We start from the raw sequence: 22,272 nt of genomic DNA, 5'->3' as shown, positions 1-22,272 counted from the left end.
TTCTTGTCTACAGAAATTCAGTGACCCTCCAAGACTGTGTGACTGCCTCCTTAAGGAATGTGGCTGTATGATATTGGTCTCAACAATGCACTCAGCCAGCATTTGAACACTCCAAAAAACCAAGTCTATTTTCTTTTTGGAGAGGGCTCTTAGCTGAGTACATATTCGATGTCAGAGCTTCATAGACAGCAGACTCTTGAAAATGATGCTTATGTGACTGTTCCTCCAACAGAAATGCAATTGAATATGGAAAAAAAGGTCTTTGGCTTTAAAAAGCAAAAAGCTGTCCGCTTTAATGCTTGACTGATCATCAAAGGAATCTGCCAGGGAGAAGAAGCATTGGACCACGTCTGGTAAGCACAAAACCCCTCTTGGTGCAGAAACAGAAACACCAAGCGAGAAGGTAGATTCTCAAGACTCCAGCTCACTTCAGATAGACCAGTATGACTCAAATCTGCTGGGGAAAGAGATTGGTTTCTTTTCTCTCTTGACAGGGAAACAAATAAAGCTGTTGACCCAACATACCTAGGAGGCTGGGTGACCCTGTGCAATTTGGAGCTTGCTCTGTTTCAGTGCAAGTCTATTTAAAGAAGGATCTAAGAACGTCATCCAATCTGGGGCAATCAGATCTATGGGTAGGTGTAATTTTTTTAAAATTTGGCATGAATTTTGAAATTAATCACATTTGGGAACCAAGTTAAATTGGAAAATGGCTATAAAGATCAATGGTTCAGAGCAGGCCTAGTTCGGCAGTAACAGAAAATCACTATCATCTGTTGAGCAGTTATGTTGTCCACATGAAGTAAATTAGCAATCTCAGCCTGGGATACACGAATTTATTTCAATTCTTGATGGCAGTCTCAGCAAAAAGGTGAGTCTAGTTGCCTGGATTGTTTTTATCTGGCCCTGGAAAGTCCAATAACTTTCAGACAGATAGATCCTAAGGTCAACCTTGTTCAGATCCAGGGTTTTAGTTCAGGCCCCTCTCTACTCAAAGGAAAAATTGTTAAGCATCCATCAAACCCTTGATGCCCAAAAAGATGGCACTCCAGCTGGCCTTTAAGACAAAGCTTCCAGAAACTAATGTGGCAAACAAATACTTAGTTTAAGATTAACTTTAACCTTGGTATTTAACAGTCAAAAGTCTCTAGAGCACAGGGTAATCTCTACTCTGAAATCACCTGAGACAGATTTGTTGTGCATTACAAAGCATGTTGCAAAAAGTCAGCATTCTCTTGCACAATTTGGCCATGATTTTAACCCTCCCTGTGCCACTCCATAGGTCAAAGTCATTGCCCTACAGTAGGTGTTCTGTCTGTTCCACTAGATTGTAACAATGCCCCTTGGTCACCCATCCATTGGCTGACCCAAGGCCTGAAAAAGACTGAAGTAGACTTCTTACATGAACAAACCATAATTGACTATCCCTTGACACCTTAAGCATTCTGAGAGGGAGGAAACCTGTCGTGTTTGGGACAGCGGTTTTTGACATCTGAAGGATATATTTGGAAATAGTCTTGCTGAGTGATAAACCATGAAAGCTCATCCAAGTGATCTTTTCAGGGGAGTTTGTATTTGAGGCAATTTGTCAATAGCTTAATGCCTCCCTCCCCCAAATCCTAGACCTGTTTTGCAAATGCTATCACTTGAAGGAATATTGTTCAGATTCATAACACCTGTATGTTACAACAAAGAAAAACCACTACATTACCAAGGGGGTGGGGGAGCCATTGTTTCTCTGTGTGCACAGAACAATAATGCACCTCCCCATACTACTAGCTAGACTGGGTCAAAAATCTAGCAGAGGTGGGGTTTGTGTCCCCATGGACTGAGCAGAGGACATAGCCCCCCAACTCCACCCCTGTCCCAAGACCCACTGAGAAATCCTGTGAGTCTCAAAGTATCCTTGGAGGACTGGTGCTTCTATATAGATGGCCAGACTCTCATTTCTACTCTCTGGTTCCCTTTCCACCTTGCCCAGAATGTTTCCTTCTGCACTTGTGTTGCCAAAGCTGTTCCATCTGCCCCTGGCTGTTGCCCCAGTCCTTCTGAGATCTTGTGCCAGCACAGGGCAGAGAGGGGAACAATCAGCATTCATTCCTATGGGCGTTTTCTAGAGGGGAGTCTATGTAGAACTGCTTTTCCCCAGATGTGCCCTTGTCCTGCCCAGCCATGTCTCAGTAATCCTGCAGAGCCCCCCACACATAGAGGTGCAGTCAGAAGGGGATGATACCATGTGGGTTCTCTGCCGCCAATCAAATTTTGGGGTCCCTTTAACAGATTTCCCATACTTTCATCCCTCTGCAACAATGGACAGAGGAGATGGGATGATGAGAATGAATGATCATCTGGCCCAGCACTTAAAGATGAGTTGGGGAAGCTAAGTGGTTTCTGAAAGAGGAGATGGCATTGGCTGTTCTCTTACAAGATGATCAAAAAATAAAATGAATTAATTCTCACCCCATGCTAATCCAGCTGGCTCACTCTTTCTGCTTTCTGACAGCCTCCAAGAAAGCAAACATCTCCCCAGTTGACCAATGTTCGCAAACACTTCCAGAATATTCAGTGCAAGCAAAATCAATTAATCTTTTGTGGATTATTTTTTGCCAGGAACTCAGACCAACAGATCCTTAAATCTGTCCTAACAAAGGCAGAAATGAAATGTAAGATTTAAGAAATAGAGACAGTTTCCCTTATTAACACAGTCCCTATGCAAATAAGCATATGAACACAGCTGGGGAAGGAGCAATCAACCAGAGCTGCTGCTTTTGCATGAGATTGAACAGGAAATGTATTGAAGGGAGCAGTGTACCTACTGGCCAGAGTGAGGTACTGGGAATTCCCAGTTCTGCTACTGATTTGCTGGGTAGTTTTGAGCCAGTCATTTACCAGTCCCTGGACCCCATCTATAAAATGGATGTGGTAATCAGGAGATGGTTGAACTTTCCTAGTCTACAAACTCTCAAAGTCCACAAATTGCTGTGGGGTATTTTAGTTTTTTTAGATTTTGAGGAGTGGGGTGGGACAGGGGAAATGTTAATTAAACCCAGCAAATTCAGCCACTTGAGAATTCTTCTTATGCAAGGGCATTCTCTAGTAGTATATAGCTACCATAGCAACACCACTCTCCTAGTTGCCTGCACAGAGGGCATGGCCTTACAGTCTTGCAATCCCCAGCTGCTGGAATTGGAATGGCTCCTTGGCTCATTTCCCTAAGAGGTACAGAGGGACCAGCTTTACCCCATTGGCTCCCAGATTGATGGAGTGCAAAGTTAGCTCAAAACCACATCCTTCCTGAGCCAGACTTTGTTGTCTCCAGGTTCAAAGAACTACCACAAATCCCACTATAGCAACCTGCATGGGACCTGGATGGAGGAACTCAGGTTGCAGGAAGGAAGAGTCTGGAGGAGGCACTAGGAAGTTGGTCTGTGTGCATATGGCTGGAATGTTAGCTGCAATAAATCATTCTCTTAATAAAAAGCCAGTCTAGTTTCACAAGTATGGCATTCTCTGAGGCTATTACCCAACACATAGTACGTGAAACACCCACCACCCTTTATTTCAAGTGCACGTCTTCAACCTTTTCTTCAATAACACACAGCACCGCATGCATCTGCTACAGTGGATATTTTTAAAACCCCACGCAACAATTTATCCCTGGGGAGAGAGAGGGACAAAGAAAGAATCACACCTGGCAGATGTTGGACACGTCAGTTAATACATTGCTGGAAGGTGCGCTGGTGCTACCGTGAGGAGGTTGGGAAAAGGAGTTGAAAGAAGATTCAATCAGGAGCTAGACTGGAGTTTGCCAACCTTGTCTTCCTGCAATTTTGTTTTTAGCTAGGTCATTCAATGACTAAGGAGAGGGAAACTGTGCTATGGGTAAGAGCCCTCGTGAGCTCAACCTGATTTGAGGGCAGCCCAGGATACAGTGTATCAACTCTCCCTTTTGCCCTTACATTTTCTCTTGTCTCAGCTCCTTGCTTGCTTGCTCTCTCATTATTTTTGCCATGTTCCCTGTCCCCTTTCAGCCTATTTTTGCCTTTATTTTTCCCTCTTCTTGTACTGTTCTCCCAATATAACACTCAGACCCACGCTTTAATTTACCACTGGGGAGGAAATTAAGATCAGACTCATGTATTGTTCTCGCCACTATTTAAATCGAAGCTCTCAGAACTAAAAGCCAGGTGTATTAACCTACAGCTCTGTCTCACCCCACCACCACCACTACCACCACCAAGCAAGCCCTGAACAGTGTTAGACCAAAGCATGTGCGCTGGGTAGAGGTGCAGCTCGCAAAGGGGCAGGCGGTAAGAGAAGATGGAAATGTCCCTTCCTGCACCTGTACTTTGAGGTCTTACCACTTTCAAAGAGATGCATAATGTTTCCTCTGATGCTCTTTAGCCCATCCCCACAGCATATTGCAAAGCTTCCCTTCTGATGGCATAGCTACCTTTCCCCACAATTACCAGCCTCAGGGCCTGTGGGCTTAGCGATCAGCTCCATAAGGCCCTGTCACTGAACTAACAGCCAGGCTGCAAAAATGAGACTTCTGAACAGATTGTTCACTGACATCACAGTCACAAACTGAATACAAATGTCTGGGATGGGAAGAGGCAGGGGGAAGGGATAGACTGAAACTTCTCGCCCTAGGGAGCTATTAGCATTACCGTTTGGCTCTGGTTCCTGATTCTCTTGATTAGGTTATTCATAATCCCATCTAACTGAGACCCAGACGGTGCCATCCATCTGCATGCAGCTTGTACGCATTCCTTCCCCCACTAAACCTCTAGCTGCAATGACACACTTCCTCTTCCCCTCCTGCGGCAGACAGTCGTGTTCAGTAAGGGCTGCAGTGTCTGGAATGACAAGGGATACGAAACAGACAAAAGAGGTCACTGCTCTTTCGCATCTCTCAGCTCCATTGGCGTAAGTCAGCATAGCCTTGTGGAAGTCAGCACTCCCATTTAAATCAGCCGAGGGACTGGCCCGTGTATTTTGGATCAGATCTTGGAAACCCCTATCACATGCCGTCAGCATTATCATTGTCCCACGTCACTAACTCTGGTTTCATCCCTGCTATTCCTGCTTGTTACTGTACGGCAGCTGTCTGTCTCAGAAGACAATGGTTTACGTGCCAAAGCCATTCAGGTACTAAATGTCATGCTGCAGCCATACATGGGTAAAACACTCAATTCCCGAGCAACAGATAATGTAGGCACAAGGCACAGGGCTAACAGATGAAACCAGTGCACTAATAGTGCTTGAAGCCTACTGCTCTTTCCTCTTCACTCGCTTTGCTTTCCTCTCTCTCAACCACTCTGGTGCAGCCCAGCCCTCCAGTGCAGCCTGTTGCTAGCTACATCTGTCCAGCTTGCCATGTTGATGTTGATGATTTTCAATAAGTCCTTCCTGCAAATGTCCTTGAATTTGAGCCTTGGCTGGCCCAGTGGCCTTGAAGCATCCACAATACAGGAGATCCTTTAGAATTGTCTATCCATTGCAAATGGTCACGCCAACGGAGATGTCTTTGAGAACAGTGATCAGACATGGCAATTTTTCTTTCTCAAGTATTTCAGTGTCAGGAACATTGATTTCTTACTTGATATTTAGAATATGGCAAAGACAGTGAGTGTGCAAGGTGTTTAGCCTTCCTTTGTATCTGCCGTAGGCAGTCCATGCTTCACCACTATACCGCGGCATGTTCAGAACACACATATGGTAGACCAGTATCTTCATGTTCAATGTTAATTCCCTGTTCTCTCTCATGTGTTTGGTCAGTTGACCGTATGTGGTGGCTGCCTTTCCGATGCAAGAATTAAGCTTATCATCTAGAGATAAATCATCCAATTCAATTGATCCCATGTAGCATTACCTGTGCACAACTTCTAGCACCATCAACACAACTTGTGCCATAACCATTGTCTTCTTTAGAGTGTTGGTTAGTCCAAACTCGTCACAAGCTAGCGCGGAGCTCTTGCAAGTTGCTGGAGGTCCTCTTTACTGCATGCCATGAGCACTGCACCAGCAACAAAAAGAAGTTCTTTTAGCAGCAGGAATTTGTCTTTGTTTTGTGCTCTGAGATGTGCGGCGTTGAAGTGTTTTCCATCTGCTCTTGTCTGGAGATGTACAACTTCGGTGCAAAATGAAAAAGCATGATGGAGCAGCAAAGAGAAGAATGTACCAAAACACATCCCTGTTTGACACCACTGTGGATTTTTAAGCTGTCACCATCATACTGGACTATAGCCTTCATGGAAGAACTAAATCAGACTGAGGGTGACTGGGTGGCAAGCAATTCTATCTAGCAATTGGCAAAGGTCCTTTCTGCTGATGAGGTCAAAAGCTGTACTAAGATCCATGAAAGCCATGTAGAGAGGTTTTCCTTGTTCTTGACACTTTTCTTGCAGTTGCCTTAGTGTGAAGAGCAAGAGGATAGTTGATCTACCAGCACTGACTCTCTGGATATACATGTTCAGCAAGAAATTGTAGTCTTTTGAGAATGACCTATGCAAATACCTGACCAGCAACAGTAAGGAGAGAGGTTCCTCTGTAGATGTTACAATCACTCCAATCTCCTTTGTCTTATCCTGGCTACTACTATCACATGATTATCCTGTCCCCCAGATTTCCATCCTATTCAGGCCTGTATGGCAGCTCAACAGCACTCTGTTCCCAATGGGTGTATGGATCCCACACGGGGCTTAACCGTCCTGGACTAAGCAGCCAGATGTCGCAACAGAAACTGCCAACTTTATAGTCAAACAAGACCCAATTAATTACCAAGCTGCTTGCAATCTACTAACCAGGTTAATGAGCCAGAAGACTCTCCATAGAAGAATGCAAACAAACACCACTCCTGCACAAGTGTCTTCTTTACTATTAGCTTCAGAAGATAGGCAAAGGACTGAATGTGCCATGAAGACCTAGCAGTTGACTCTTCCCTCTGTCCATCTCTTGGGGACAGGACTGAAATACGTTATTAGGCTAGTGCACAGGACAATTTCATTGCTCTTACCTGTGCCATGCCTGTTCTGTGGATGAGCAGAGCACTTTAATCCACAGGCCTGGCAACCAGGCCCTTTCAGAAACGTAGACAGATTCATAACCAGCCATGTGGCACATTATGAGCCACACTGCTTTGGTTTAAGGAGTATGGATGTTTGAAAATATTCTGTAGCAATCTACTCTCCTCCTGATACATTTACCAGGATTCCACTTCCATCTTGAACTTGACACCTCTGCCTTTGGCCTCTGGAACTTCTTGCCACTTGACCTGAAAAGTGCTGTGAACTTAGTCCCAATTAAACAAGACTTAGAAACCTCACCAAAGTTTGTCATTTCAGTGTTTTTAGTCTGGATTTTTAACTATGTTTGGGTTTTGATGTGAGATTGCTAGTCCTACAGCGCTTTTGAAAATCCTACTCAGCCTGTAACATTCTTGACATTGAAAGCAGCTGCTGGTGTACATTAGGCACAGATTTTTAATAGCACGCATGCACTTGTGTGCAACTGACTTGTGCTCACGCACATCCCAAAGACAGTGTGCGGCCAGGATTTGCATGTGTGACAACCCACCAAACATGCGATACTAACAGGGACAGAACCTTTCAGCTCCAAAAGCACAGGCATCTACCACTTGAGCTAAAGAAGTAAATCCATCAGCTGGTAGCAGTGATGGGCTATTATACTCTCCATGGGCCAGCCACTAGAGGGGAACGTTAGTCATATAGGTATGAGCATATGCAAGCTGTGAGTTGCAAGCATGCATATTTCAGCCTTGATCTTGGAAAAATCAAGTTTCCTTCGCCATTGTACCACAGTAATAACCAAAAGATTTCACTTTCTATCCATTTGTATCATTTGTATTTCTTGTTCTTCTGCTCTCTTTATGATATAATAACTTTTGATTACTCCACACAGTACTGACCACTCAATATGAATTTCATTTCTATCCAATCTGCACCAATTGCCTCTTGCAAAGGGAAAAGGAAAGCAAAGGACACAGAGACAGAAGGTCTCAAAGGGTTCATTCATGTCCACTGGATTTGTGTTACTTTATACTCCATGAAGTATAGCTTGTTAAACCATTCCCATTAGGGAGCCTTCCCGTAAGACGTCATGTAATTGAAATGTTATAATTTCTCACAATGGGCCTCTGATCCTGATTCCTGCGTTAGGGACTGAGGGCCAGATTTTTAAGTGTTTAGGTATCTAAAGCTGTAAATAAAAGTCAATGTCTACATGTATTTTTAGGTGCCTAAATACTTTTTTAAATCTGCCCTTGAGATGAATAAGTAAGTAGAATTGAAAGGCCATGAATGCGCTATTGAGTTGACTGGGCTGCAAAGGAGTCCAATTCACCACAGAAGGAAGAGCAAAGTATGAACAAACTGGTGGAAGAATTCAAGGAGTCCAGTCAAATGTCTTTACTCAGAGGGTGTGTGTGAAATAGGAGCTGCATGGAAAGAAAAGAGCTCTGGAAGGAGATCAACATTCAAGGCTACAAGTCCTAACCCATCTGCATATTCCTGGAGTTGTGGAAGTTAAAAATGGCACAGGTACTTGTGCCTAAAGCCCCATGGTTAAATAGGCACATGTGATGGTCACCCTCTTGGTCAAAACATGGGGGACTGACCTTGGAACCTCCAGAGCTAGAACAGTTACAACTCATAGCCTCTGGCCTGGCACATAGGGGGATTCATAACATGCACTCACCAGTGGGTTACATGCACATATGGGTGTCTGGGAGTAATAGGCAATAGGAGGTCACAGAGGCTGGATGTTGTTTCTGAATCTTCTTGCTTTGGAAGCATCATTAGAAACCGGGTTTTTTTTCCCCCCCTTTAATCAAACTACTGGGAAATAGAAGAATTCAGGCGAGTTTAATGTGCCGACTTTTCCCTTCTCAGATAACCCTTTCCTTCTGCTGCTCCCCAACTATCTGCTTCAAATTCATTGGAAACTGTAGGGAAAACACATGCATAAGTAACACCTTAAAGGCACTAAGGAGACGGAGGGGCTGGAGGTGGGGGAGAAATTATCTGAATTTGCAGGAAACTCAAACAATGGTTAGTAATATGAAGCAGCAAGAGGCAGCCAACTTAAAACAATAGCCCTTTGCTGTAAAGGAAATAGAACTCCTACGGAGAGCTCTTTTCAGTCTTCTCCAATTAGTACAGCTCAGCAGTAGAAGTGTATTGGACAGTCATATGATTACAATACCAACAAATTAATCACCTCACCTTTTCAGTCACTCCAAATATAAGAGGGTGAGCCATACGACGGAAAGTAAAACCCAGAGGAAGCTTTGGGATTTTTTTTAAATGGCTCCAGGTCATTTCAGAAACACCAAGAAGTTTTAGAATCTTCCTTCTGTATCTCAGGAAATTCATCCTCATCTCCCCTCAAGAGAGAAACAGCAAACCACCCTGTAGCCTTAACATTGCTGAAATGTGAGCATTAGAGTCTCTGTGTTCCACTAATAACTGAAAAATGGGCAAGAAGTATTCTCTGGCTCATGATACAGTGGATCTGGGTTCCTTTCATGGGAGATGTGGAGTGGCAGGGGGTCTGTGGTAACTCCCTGGTATATATTATTCCTCAGGTACCACATGATTTACAAAAGTCTACTATGCACCTTTAAGACCAAGTAACCCCTTGGATCCAGTAGCACAATTATCAAATTGAGAGGCAGGACATCAGGGTTCTATTCTGAGCTCTGCCACAGACTTCCTGTGTGACCTTGGGCAAGTCACTTCACCTGCTGGTGCCTCAGTTTCCCCTATATGTAGCTAATGATATTTATTCCTCTTCTTGTAAAGTGCTTTCATATACAGGGGTGAAAAGTGCTATATTAAGGTCTAAGCATTGCACTGAAAATGGGCATTGGTTTGTGACTCAATGTGAGTCATTGTGAGGGTACAAACCCCACTCTTCTTATCCCATGTGATCCCCAAACACCTCAAGATAAGGTGATCACATTTCAAGCTGTCAGTGGTTTGACAGTGCCTGCATATCAGTGTTATTCGCCAGATTTGAGGTAAGAACAGGTGGACAGAAAGTGTGAGTGGCTGTTCCTATTACTTTCCTGGGGTGTTTCTCCACAGGGATAGCTATTGGGTGGACTGTGACCAGAAAAGGGGAGCCATGTGGAAACAGGTTCTCTCATCACTTGGACTATACATTTGACTTTTTATCTGCTTTAGTGTTCTTTCCAATGGCCTTATCTGAGGGACATCAATAAGCAGAGACCAAGATTCAGGTCATGCTTTTTCATGCATGATCTCTTGCCAACTAGGCCATCACCATCTATGAGCTTCTTGTGGATGAGTTGCTGGTTCTTGTTGGCCTTATTTAGACATTGCTGGATGATTCTGCTGCCCCTGTGCAGTTCAACTTTCCTTCCCTGTAAACATGTCACCCACAAAGTTCATACAGGGAAACACTTGTGTGCATTATAAGATAGAGCAGAGAAGCTTCAGTCACTCGAAATTTCAAGGAGAAATGCAAGCAGAATAATCTCATAAAATTTGGCTGTGTCGGCTTGAACATGAGCACTAGAACAAAGAGCTTGCTTCTGCAAAAGAGTAGAGTTTGGGCAAAATATATTGTTATAATTGACTAGGCTCTTATCTGCCTTTCTGTTCTCCATAAACAGAAAGACTGTGAGTGGGAGCTCACGCAAAGGTTATTGAAAGCTGAATCCCGGCTCCATTAGCAAGCACCCAAATTTCAACCTATTAAAGTCAAGAGTCAAGTCCTGAAGCTAATAAGCATTGACATTCTCTTCTGTCCCAAGGTGAATCACTTTTCTTGTGTCATCACAGCCATTAGCTATCTTAGGAAATGGTACAGAGCCAAACCTCTGCTTGCCTTTTGCTTTAAGCTAATTTGTCACCATAACTCTTTACAGACAAATGGCCAGCTTCCAGAGTTTGTAAATGCTAAGCCGAGTTCATCCCTTGTGTTGACTCGAGTGGCCTTCTTTGTCTGACCAGCAGAGCAAGTGAATGTACTGCAAAACTTTCCTTCTGTCTAACACTACTGGCTAAGGTGCTTGTTGAAAAACCAAAGAGACATGATGAGGCCTGAGAAAGTGGGATAGATTCGTGACCAGACACGATAGAAGCAGTTTTATTTACCCAGTTGACAAGGAAGAATTCTTCAACTGGACACTATCCATTATTATTCATTTAGAATCAGGATCCTGGAATACCAGTAGATGTCGAATGAAAAGGATAAATTGGAGACAGCAGCACTGCAGGCAAATGTGCAGACTGATTTATGGTTTCCACAATACACACACTATTCAAGAAACCTTGTCAGGGTCATTCCTTGGAAAACCAGATGATAATATAGGAAAATCTCAGCAAAGAATGGCCAGGTTTGCATCTGTCTAGGTGGGAAGGTAGAAGAAACTTTCAAAGGAAGAGGGAAGAATGTTGCTTAAAAGATACAGCAGAAAATTTCAGAGACGGGAGATATACATAATGCTGTGGGGAAATCTCATAAGGGAAGAGCTAGAAGCTCCATCTCTTGGAACATTTAAAACTAAACCAAGGAAAACATTGGATTGTAAAGAACAATCCTGGATGAGAGGGAGATGGACTCATTGATGTATTGCTCATTTCTATGTTCTGTGAGTCTTTGTTATGATTCATGGCTAAGACCTTGTGAAATAGATAGATTACATAGCCACAAATCATGATCACATTTAAATTCTCCCTATTGCTCTCCTAACATAAGCAAAATCTCTGCAACTTTGGCTAAGATGTTCTTTGCAAGTCTCAGTAAGGGGCAGTGTTTGTGCACAAAGTTGTTATTGGCCTTGCTGGAAGTTTAGTGTCAGCAGATCATGAAGCAATCTTGAGTGGCTGCTGTACCTAGAAAGAGTGAGTGCGAGGGAGTTAAAGATGTGTTCCATTTGAAAGCTCTTGTCAGAGGTGACAGCAAACCGCTTATCAGTTTAGTACAAAGGATGGAAGTATGAGAAATAAACAGCTTCAAGAACAAACACCCTGTAAACATCACAGGTGGCAGAAATTGTTTATTTGGTGCAATTGTCTGTCTGTTTAGTGGGTGTGAACAATACTGCAGGAAAGTGGCAGATTTGAGAGTCTTCATAGGGATGCAGGGCTGCTTCCAGTCACTCTCATGCCTAGTGCTTGAACCCTGTACAAAGATGTTGAGTACTTACGGCTGAATCATAGTGCTGAGACATATCCAACTAGGATATAAATGAGACTGGAGCATTTCTAGAGACAGCGGGAAGCAGGGATTGGAGACAGAAAGGGAGCTATAAGGAAACCCTAGGAATAATCAAGCTTAGGGAGGAAACTGAGGTTTGTATCACTATTTTTTGAGTTAAAGCCAATCCTCAGGGAGGGGTTAAGGATGGAATATATACAGTGTGTATATACACTATTTTCAGACTTACATTTACTTACATGCTACCTCCTCAGAACAAACATCATCACCCACTAGCCAGATGCAAATAACTATGAAAACACAAATGCGGGCAAGCCATGAAAATTCCATGAAACTATTCCATGGACCTCTGGGGAGATTTGGGGTACTGCTCCCTTTTCTAGTGTTCATGGTCTTGTATTCAGTGAAGATGGAAGGGTCACTACTGGTCAAAATATCCTGCCTCTGTTTTTCCACACCCCCCTAAACAGGGAAAACATCAGCATGCTCTTTTAAATGCATCATGCTGAGGCTCGCCTGTCTTTCTGTAGGTGCACTTTGCCTCTGAAAAATTTGCACCTGCAATCTTGGATCCACAGAGCAAACTTCAGGAGCAAAATGATGGCCACCATTTTGAAAATGTGGCCTAGCCTGTTTATGTTTCAGGCTGATGTTCTTCTGCCTACACTGCCTGTGAGAGATGAATGAATGAATGACGTTCCTGGTTGTCCTCGTAACACTCCTTTCAATCCAGCCAATATATATTTATTACCTGCCAGGGCACAGGGATGGTGCTGACCAGGACTAGCATAATCTCCTCTGCCTTCTCCTTTTCCTTTATGTGACGGTCGAAACTAGAATGGGTTGTTTCCCCCCAAATTTTCATACATTTCAATTTACATTAGGCATGAATTGCTCTATTAGCAAGCAGAGAGAATTAGCATCTGTTGCTCACATTTCCCTAAGACACAAATATGAGATGACACTTTGCTTTAGTTAAACACAAGCTTCTTAATGGAAGAGGAGTGTAGCGACATCCATGTCTGATAGGACAGGAGACCTTTCCATTGAAAACTCAGTCTTATTATTTCCATCACGGTAACACCTACAATCCCTAACCACAGATCGGAGATCCACTGTGCCAGGAACTCTACAGACAAATCACAACTCACAATACTGGGGGGGGCATGGGGTTGTTTGTATGTTTGTTTTTAATCACCCTAAAAGAAAGGGTCGTTGAAATATACTTTTTTTTAAAATTGCAAGAGTGAAGATGCTCTGGAAGAGGCTATTTATGTGGTACAAACTGGAGCTGGTCAGAAAAATGGGTGAAGTTGCAGGGATTCCACTGAAAATTTCAGCTGTATTTTTTTTTCAAAAACCTAGAAGCCAAAATATTTTCAGTTTTCAGATGCCAAAAACTGCATTTTTTGGACCAAAACTGGAAACATTTTTAGTTTTACACACACACACACACACACACACACACACACACACACACACAAAGATAAATGATCAAGTAAAGCAAATATTTTCTGTGAAATTTTTTTATTTAATCTAAACCCCCACTTTTCACTGAAAAAATGCTTTTATGGAAATAAATATGTTAATAAATATATAAATAAATAAAAATGCTTTTATTTTCATCCAGCTTTAGTGCAACCTGAGTCTGTAGGGTGCCTGAGCTGGAGGGATCTATGTATAAAAGCCTCCCATGTTCTTTTTTGTGGGAGCACGACATGTGTCCCTTCGTCAACCGGTTTAGCCAGTTCACCCCTCCTGTGCCCTGCACACAGACCCTCCTCACCCCATATTGGAGCTCAGGTTTCCCTGAAGGACCCCAAAATGCTGCATCTGGATTCTGAATCTTTAAACTGCAGGAGTGTTAAGATCCGGGGTTTGGGATTGGCTATTTATCAAAATCGGGGCTCTTTGGATGTGGATTTTGAAACCCCTTCTCCAGCTCCCTAGAGTTCAAGGCTGTTCAGATCCAGGGCGGGGGTTAATATCTGGAGTCATAAAACATTCCTACACATATTTTTCACTGGGAGAAGGATTTAAACTTCCTAGGCAGTTCTCAGGCGGGGGTGGTGGGGAAGGGATCCATTTCAGCAGGGAAGGAATACAGCTTTCAAGGGCCTAAAAAACAAATCAAACAAATCACCTGTGAAGCCATTTCGATCCAGCACTTAGCTTGGCCGAGTGCATGGTAGTGTTAGCCAAGGCGTGGCACAGAAACCGTATGGGACCCTTCTCCAGTTACTCAGCAGTGCAGGCAAAATGTGGCCAGCTGCACAATATCACAACCACAGTGCAGTAAACAAGCATCAAATTGCCTACTTCCATTTGCTCCTGCTGTTAGCCAGAGTGCGGAGTTATGTGAAATGACTCTATCCATTTGCACACCATGCAGTTCTGTAGGCACGTCTCCTTCTGAATGTTACTGAGACCAAATTTCATCAACAGTCTGACTTTGTGTGGGGAACTCCATGGGACAGAAACCACTCCCCGCAACCTGCAGGCTGCCTTCGGTCGATGCTCTTAGACTGGAATATTGGCTGCAGCCCCGAGCGCATTAAGACACATCTAATGGCCCTGGCTTGCCCCACCCCCATGCTCCTCTTCTGAGCCAGACCACTTGGGGCCTCTGCAACCCCAACTGGACTACATGCAGGCTCTCTGCAGAGGCAACAGACGAGTACACTGGGGGGGGGGGGAAGAACACCCATGTGCCCCATTTTGAAATGACAGTCCGAGAGTTACAGGGTTCTCTTCATTCTAACTTCAGAAGCTCTCCCAAAACTTGCCCCCATTCCCATTTCTGTCACCCAACAGTTCCTCTCCCGGCACCCTCCGCTCAGTCATGCGCAGTATTTAATATGTCAGTGGATGTAGGTCTTCATTTGCAGACAGGTCATGCAATGACGGCCCCAGCCTGCACTGGATGAGGTGTGCAGCCAAACAACCCCTGGGGAAGCCCTCGGAGGCACAGCCCTTCCCAGTGCGGGGACTGCTCTTGGCATGCTACAGTCTATGCCCCTCTCCGCACCCAGTCAGGGTGGAAAGGAAGAGGGACCACAGCCCTAGCCCTATCTCCTCCCTATACCAATTGGAGTGGATTAGACCCAGGAGGGGCATCGCAGGAGCAATCCTATGCTCCTGAAAATGCAGAGACTTCTTGATCCTGGGGCTTGCACGAGGAGAATGGGGAGGGATGCAGAAGGCCTTGCCTGATTGGCTATCAAAAAGCATCATGCCTAACTCTGGTGCTAAACAGATGGTATTGAATAATAATACTAACAACAACATAAATGGATCAGAAAGACAAAGATTAGCTGAACACTGATCCCCTCGCAACAGACCAAGTAAACATGGTGCAGCTGCTGCAGCATGGCCCCCATGTCTCCACACTCTCCAGGGTCAGCCCCTCCCGTCCAGGGGGTTTTATCATGATCGCCTCCTTCCATCCACCAACTTCCCTGCCGTAAGAGCACTGAAAGGCTGCCTACTCAGAAAAAGCAAGCCTTTGCCCTGTTCTCAAAGATCCAGACTCATTTGAATGGCTGTGATATTTTGGGCCAGGTTCTGCGAACCTTCTTCCTGCTGAGCAGCACTTACTCACAGTAGTCCCATTGGGATTACTCACAAGAGTAAGGGCTTCTCAGCATGAATGAGAGATGCAGCATCAGGCCCAGAATAAAGAAAATATAATCATGCAACCCTTTATTTTACTTCAAAAAACATTATCCATCCTGATGTGCTCAGACAAGTATAAAATAACTCCAACATTTAAAGCTCCAAATTCAAGGCCAGACTGTGAACCCCCTCACATTAGTGAGCAGTTACTCACCCGAGTGACTCCATTTCCAATAGAAAGGGGGTCACAGTCCAGCCCTAAATAAGCAGTGACCTGAGTCAAAAGTGACCCATTGGTTTTATCAACAGAGGGGATGCCCCCTCTTGATGCAAAGTTTTATTTTACTTTACAGGAAACGATTTGCTCCGGATTCATGGGTCAAGGTAGTTTAAATCATGGAAGAAAATGAGAGTTTTTACTTTTTGAGTTTCTCTACATACAGAATCATCAAAACTATTGATACATTAAATATTAAAGACCAGAAACATGTCACTAAACACAGGGAGATGGACCCTGGTGGGGACAACATCTGCTCATTGCTCTCCCCCCCCCCCCCCCGCACATACACAAAGGTCTTTCTGTAGAAAGACTGTAGAAAATTCATTCAATTTATCTAGAGCCGGACGTTCATCTGCAGTTAGAGATGCTGCCCTCATCTCTGGAACATTGTGGTGCATTCTATTTCTATGGCGTTTTTAAAAATAGTGACACTCGGAACTTTAAGATTTGTACCCTACAGAGATATGAGGCCGCCCAAGCAATTCATTTCCCTTTTGCATAGAACCAAAGGAAGGGATTAGACTCCCTCTCCAGTCTAAATCCAAACCCTAACATGGCACAGGAGCTGCGGTGTGAAACGGGGGTGCCCGTGGTCCCCAAGAGACCTTCACAGACTGCCAGCTGATTATTTCCAAATCCTTGCTCTGCCTGCTGACAGCCAGTGCAGCGCCTTACACAATTTGCAGAGTCCACCTTTTGAAATATATTTTATCTCTCTGTTCTGTTCTCTGGGTTAACTCTGCTTCCTTTAGGAGGCACCAGAGGGTTGTTTAATATGAACCGTGGCTGAAAACCTTCATCATCCCTGAGGAACCATTGGGGGTGGGGGGACTCCTTAGCTAAAATGCAAAGGAAAGAACTTGGAGAAGTGCAAGAGTTTCAAACATGGTCTCTATCACCCAGGGCATCAGTTCACTTCCACTTGCAGTCTAAAGTTACCCCACTGCCCTCTGCTCATTCCCCACTCTCAGGAAGAATAGTGAGGGGAAGGGAGTTAGTGAGATGTGTGCATTGCCTACCTGACAATAACATACATGACCGAGCAGTTGCCCACCAGCCCCACTATGCACACGATGGAGTAGACGACCACGATGGTGATCTTGATGCCCAACGGCAGGAAGCTGTCCCCTGTGCCATTGTTAAACCAGTTACTGGGGAAGCTCAGGTTGAGGATTGAGGAGTCATTCAGCAGTTTCCTCAGATCAGGATCTTCCAAAATATGAGCAGGAAAGAGAGGATCCATCCTGAACCTATCCAGCCTGTGGCAAAGACCTGGGGCACCAACAGAGCAATAATGAAAATGGGATTAATAACAATCAATAAATGTCTAGACCAGCAATAACCATACACCGGGGGCAAACCCTTAGGGAAATAGATATGGTCAAGCAAGCAGAGCCCTGCCTCTGCAAGATAGGCACAGTCATCTTATGTATGGTTCTGTGTCACACACACAAATGTAGAGATACAACACACAAAAACATTGCACTCATTTGGGGGTACTGTATGTCCCTATCTACTGTAGCATCAGTCCCTTTGCACACACACACACACACACACACACACACACACATAGCATCTGTCTTGCCCTGCCTGCTTTTTTGCTGCAGAACTGACTAGATGAACACCTCTGTATTCTGGCAGGTGAGACGACATACAGAAAATACATTGTTGTTTGCATGCCCATTTTCAGCTGCTGTCTGTCGTCTCCGTTCATTGCTATGGGAGCCCCAAGCTGCCCTTGCATGCAGTCCTAGCGTAACAGAAATAATTCAGCTGGAATCTTGCACTAGGTAAAGTTAAATAAGGATGCTTGCGCCTTACCTCAATGCACACACTTCCTTTCCCTTCTGTTAGGAAACTAGATCTTCCCCCCTTTGGCTTCAGCAGTGCTCTGGTCCATCAATTAAATCCAGATGACAAAAGAAAAACAAAGCAAATGCAGGAGAGCTCTCCCAGCCTTCTGTCTCCCTGATTGTGAGATGCTGCTGCTGCTTTAGCAGGCATTTGAATGTGGTTCTCACAGAGAAGGAAGATATTTTGACAGGGGAAAATCTCACACCCATGCACACGTTTCTAAGCTCGGGGAGGTGAGGAGAGGTGTGAGCTGAGCAGAGCGGATCTGCTAACCAAAGCTGCTCCAGGGCTGTCTGCAGTTCTAGGTCTCCCGGTGCAGAGGGACTGGCTTGCAGTTCCAGTCTAGCCCAGTTGGACTGTGATTTCTCCCAGTGTGTAAAACACCTGAGGGGCTTTTTTCCCTCCCCTTCATTCCCATGTATAACTGTCCACCCCAGTCTGAAAGCCTTCTAGTGGGTCCAGCTAAGCTCTGCTTACATCACCTCTCCACCAGTTGCAGAGCGAAGCAAACTTGGGGAAGCAGTCTCCTGTTGGCCAGTCACGCTGCCACTGCACTGCAATCCAACCTCCTTACCCCTCCCTTCGCATAGTGTCAATGCATCTCTCTGCCAGCAAACCACAGACCAGAGCTGGAGCTCAGCGCCAGACAAAGCCACATGATGTACTCTTATTGGGATGGCCACCTTAAAGAAATACAACAGAGTTTGAGATGGGCCGAAAAATCTACCAGACATTGAGGGGAGAGCGGGAGACCAAAGTGGGCCCAAAATGGATTTTGCAAAGAAAAAAGCTTATACAAAGCATGAGACCAATGGAAATGTCCCCATGGTTCTTTTTTAAAACTCAAATGGAAACTGGGTTATTTTTTCTTTTTAACAAATTAACATTCCCCTGCAGTGTTTCCTTGTGATTCAAATATTATGCCCTGTGCTAGTGCCCAAGAACCGGAAGCAGCATAACAAGGGGGAAGTACAGTATACTGGGGTTTTTTGTTGCTGTTGTTTGGTTTGTGGATTTTTTTAATTATTTTTATTCCAGTTCAGGTTTTTGTAACACAGGCCAGGATCTCTGGGACCAGATTAACAATAGCACCTGTTTGCACATGTACACATGACTGGCCAGCTGGGGTTGCCTAAGGCAACCCCCAAAATGCGCAAAAGTACCCTCTAAAAAATCTGGCCCCAGCAGAATACTGTCCTTTTGAAAACAACCAAAGCATTAGGAGCAAGTGGTCAGTAGATGCTTGTAAATTTGGCATTTCAATGCTGCACAACAACTGAGAGCACCATCTTACAACCTGACTTCAGTGGAAGATACCGCAGCTGGAGTTGGGCAAGCTGCAGGGGTTTGCCACTCAGATCTATGGGCAGGATTAGGATCTTGTGGGATCAGCCCTTAGTTTTACTTTGATCCTAAACCAGGGACAGCAGGGTGGTATGGGCACTCACATAAGGAGCAGGATTCTGCCACTGACCTTGGTCAGTTGCCTTCCCCTCCCATCCTTTGTTTGTCTTGTGTATGATGTTTGGTGTGGGTGCTGTCTCTCACTATGCATTTACAGTCCCCTGCGCTATGAGACTCTGATCCCCTGGGGCCTCAAAAGATACTAGAATATAAATAATAATGATTTAGGACTTAATAGCAACTCTTAGACTCACTGGTCTCTGGACTCAGAAGCAGACATCAAAAGGGGTGAGCTCAAAACAGAGTGGGACACATCTGGGCATGTTTTCATCACATTTTCTTGGTCAGTGCATCAAAAAGTGTGTGAGATAAATAATGGGCTAGCCATTACTTTAATTGTTAATGGACTGATTTTCCAAACCTGCAGGAAGGACAGCGATCTATCAGTGCAAGGAAGCAGGAAGCGCGACTGGAGGCAGGAGGTTCAGAGAACACTTATGAATTCTGCTCGGCTCTTTTTTGCTGGCTCCCAATCTGATTAATGTTTTTAAGTCGTCAGATATTCATTTTATGTTAATTTATGCACCAAATACAGTGTGTTAAAGCTGTTTGGTTTGTCGCAGTTACTTTGATTTTTGAACTGAGACTGGAAGCTATTCGGGGGGCTGAGTAAAGGGGGTTGTGTGATGTTCACCATACAGTTGGTTGCCTGGAGTTGGGAGCAAATGATTCTTTGTAGATTCGTTTGAAGGCTTGAGTTAAAGTAACTTGAATCTATAAAGGAACCCCATGCCCCCATTCGCCTGGCCCCTTCATCCTGCATACCCACCCTATCTCCCATAATAAATCCAAAAGGACACCTTTCCTTCTACCTTTGGCCCCAATTCTGCAAGTTGTTCTATGTGAATAGACCCTTCCACCCACATGGAACCCTACTGAAATCAGTGGGTCTCCCCACAAGTGCAGAGATCTATCCGCCCAAAATGGATCGCAGGATCCGGGCTTTAGCTCTCACCAGGGCTCCTAGAACTAGCTGGGGAGCCTGGGAGGCAGCGTGGCAAGGAGGTCAGCTCTCAGACAGGGGGTATTTGTCACCTTTCCTGCTCCCTGAACATCCTCAGCCTACGTTCACTGAGCTGGGGGCTGAAGTTCACAATCACACCAAGCCTCAGACCAAAGGCTCAGTTTGAACAGGCCTGAAGGTCAGTGCCAACATTTGGCATATTTCTAGTTACACACCAATGGGATCAATGTTACTGCTGTAGGGAATGTCAACAGGCAACAAAAAACTTTGCCCTCTGTGAAAGACACTAATGATGGATCTAGATTAGAGAGATGATGAGGTCCAGTGAATCGGATTGAGTCAGGAAAACTGGATTCTGTTCCCACCTCTGCCACTGACCTGCTGTATGACCTTGGGTATGTCACTTCTCCTCTCTGCAACTGCAACTGCAACTTTCCCTCCCTGCCTTGCCTATTTACATTGTAAACTCTTTGGAACAGGGATTGTCAATTACGATACATATTGTATATATATTGTATCTATGTATGGGACTTAGACCAGTGGATCCTAATTTTTTCACGGGGGGCAGGGGATCCAAGAGCAATGTTTCATGACAACAACTTAATGGAATATTTACCTTACCTTTAACTGAAATGGCAATAGACAGATTTAGAAATGTCCAATGTCAACCTACAGTGTTTGACGCTCCCTATTTATAATTATCCCAAATTAACAACAGACATCAGAACCAAGTTGTCAGCAAGATGAAATCATTTTATGGGTTATGCTTGTAAACAAATATGTACATGAATAAATGCTGATATTTGTGTTAAAGTCCAGCGCACATGTATAGGATTTCTAACAAACACATACATCTCATGAATGCATTGAGTTCCCATTGCAACACTCATTGAAATTAATGAAAGACGACCACTACCCACTTCAATTTGATCCAACATCAGCGTTGGATCAGGCCCGGCATGACACAAATACTCTGGTAATATGTGAAACAGTTTATTGTATAATTTTAGTGCAAATCCATATTATCTGAGAGTCTGGCAGTCACGTTAACAAATATTTTGGACCCTGATAAAAATAACGTGAACTGACTTTTTTGGATGTGTTTTGACTTGCTTTGTAAAGTCTCAGATGTTTGCATCATAAAACATGCTAGAAAAATCACATTTAGGGTTGGATTACATATTCTCTTCTATATAAATTCTTGCAAAGGAGTTTAAGTCTGTCATTAGCACCCTTTGGAAGACATGCTTACGATGCTTCTATATGGTTGTGAGACATGGACAACATATTGCTGCCACATTAGGAAGTTTGATCAGTTTCATACACACCGGCTTCGGTCTGTTTGGATGTTCAAATGGGGGAACAAAATTCCCAACATTGAAATCCATACTCATTGTCTGATGCCTGGCATTCAAAGTATGTTCATGAAAGCTCAGCTGTGTTGGTCTGGACATGTGGCTGACCTAAGAACACCCAAGGCCATATTTTAGGTCAGCTAAAGCAAGGCACCCATTCTCATGGTGGTCAGTACAGACAACAGAAAGGCACACTAAAGTCAAATTTGAAAGCATATCAGATTGACTCTAGCAGTTGGGAAGCAACAGCCAACACAGACCAAGGCGGTAGTAGATTGGCCATGTTGCATGTTAACATGTTAACCATGTGAAGCAAGGTGTATTAACAGCTTGTGGGAAAAACCAGAACAATGCAAGCAAGGATACAACAGCCTGCACTGGTCATGAACAGCGTTGGCTGTCCCACGTGTCACCATTTTGGTGGTTCTCACATTGGTCTGACCTCTCACATATGTGTTCACCTCTATTGTTTGCTGAATTCTTATACGTTGACACCAATGTGAGACTCCATCATCATGATGTAAGTTCTT

At 44.2% G+C, this 22,272-nt stretch overlaps 1 protein-coding gene across 2 annotated transcripts in view; it reads right to left on the bottom strand.

The window, feature by feature from the left end:
- The window catches only part of OPRL1 (opioid related nociceptin receptor 1), a 40,402-nt gene extending 21,846 nt beyond the window's left edge, over positions 1-18,556 (bottom strand). Inside the window, exons 1-2 of one of the 2 annotated variants that reach the window (XM_038370485.2) lie at positions 17,927-18,555; positions 17,125-17,377 (exon numbers count right to left, since the gene is read on the bottom strand). In XM_038370485.2, the coding sequence (XP_038226413.1) occupies positions 17,125-17,348 (224 nt within the window). In that variant the 5' untranslated portion in view covers positions 17,349-17,377; positions 17,927-18,555. Of the gene's footprint in view, positions 1-17,124; positions 17,378-17,926 lie in introns of both variants that reach the window. The other variant, XM_043495923.1, reaches the window with a different exon arrangement.
- Between the last annotated feature and the right edge of the window lie 3,716 nt (positions 18,557-22,272).

The sequence above is a fragment of the Dermochelys coriacea genome, chromosome 13, assembly GCF_009764565.3.
Source record: "Dermochelys coriacea isolate rDerCor1 chromosome 13, rDerCor1.pri.v4, whole genome shotgun sequence".
Lineage (NCBI taxonomy): Eukaryota > Metazoa > Chordata > Testudines > Dermochelyidae > Dermochelys > Dermochelys coriacea.
This window is presented reverse-complemented; position numbering and strand designations above follow the sequence as displayed.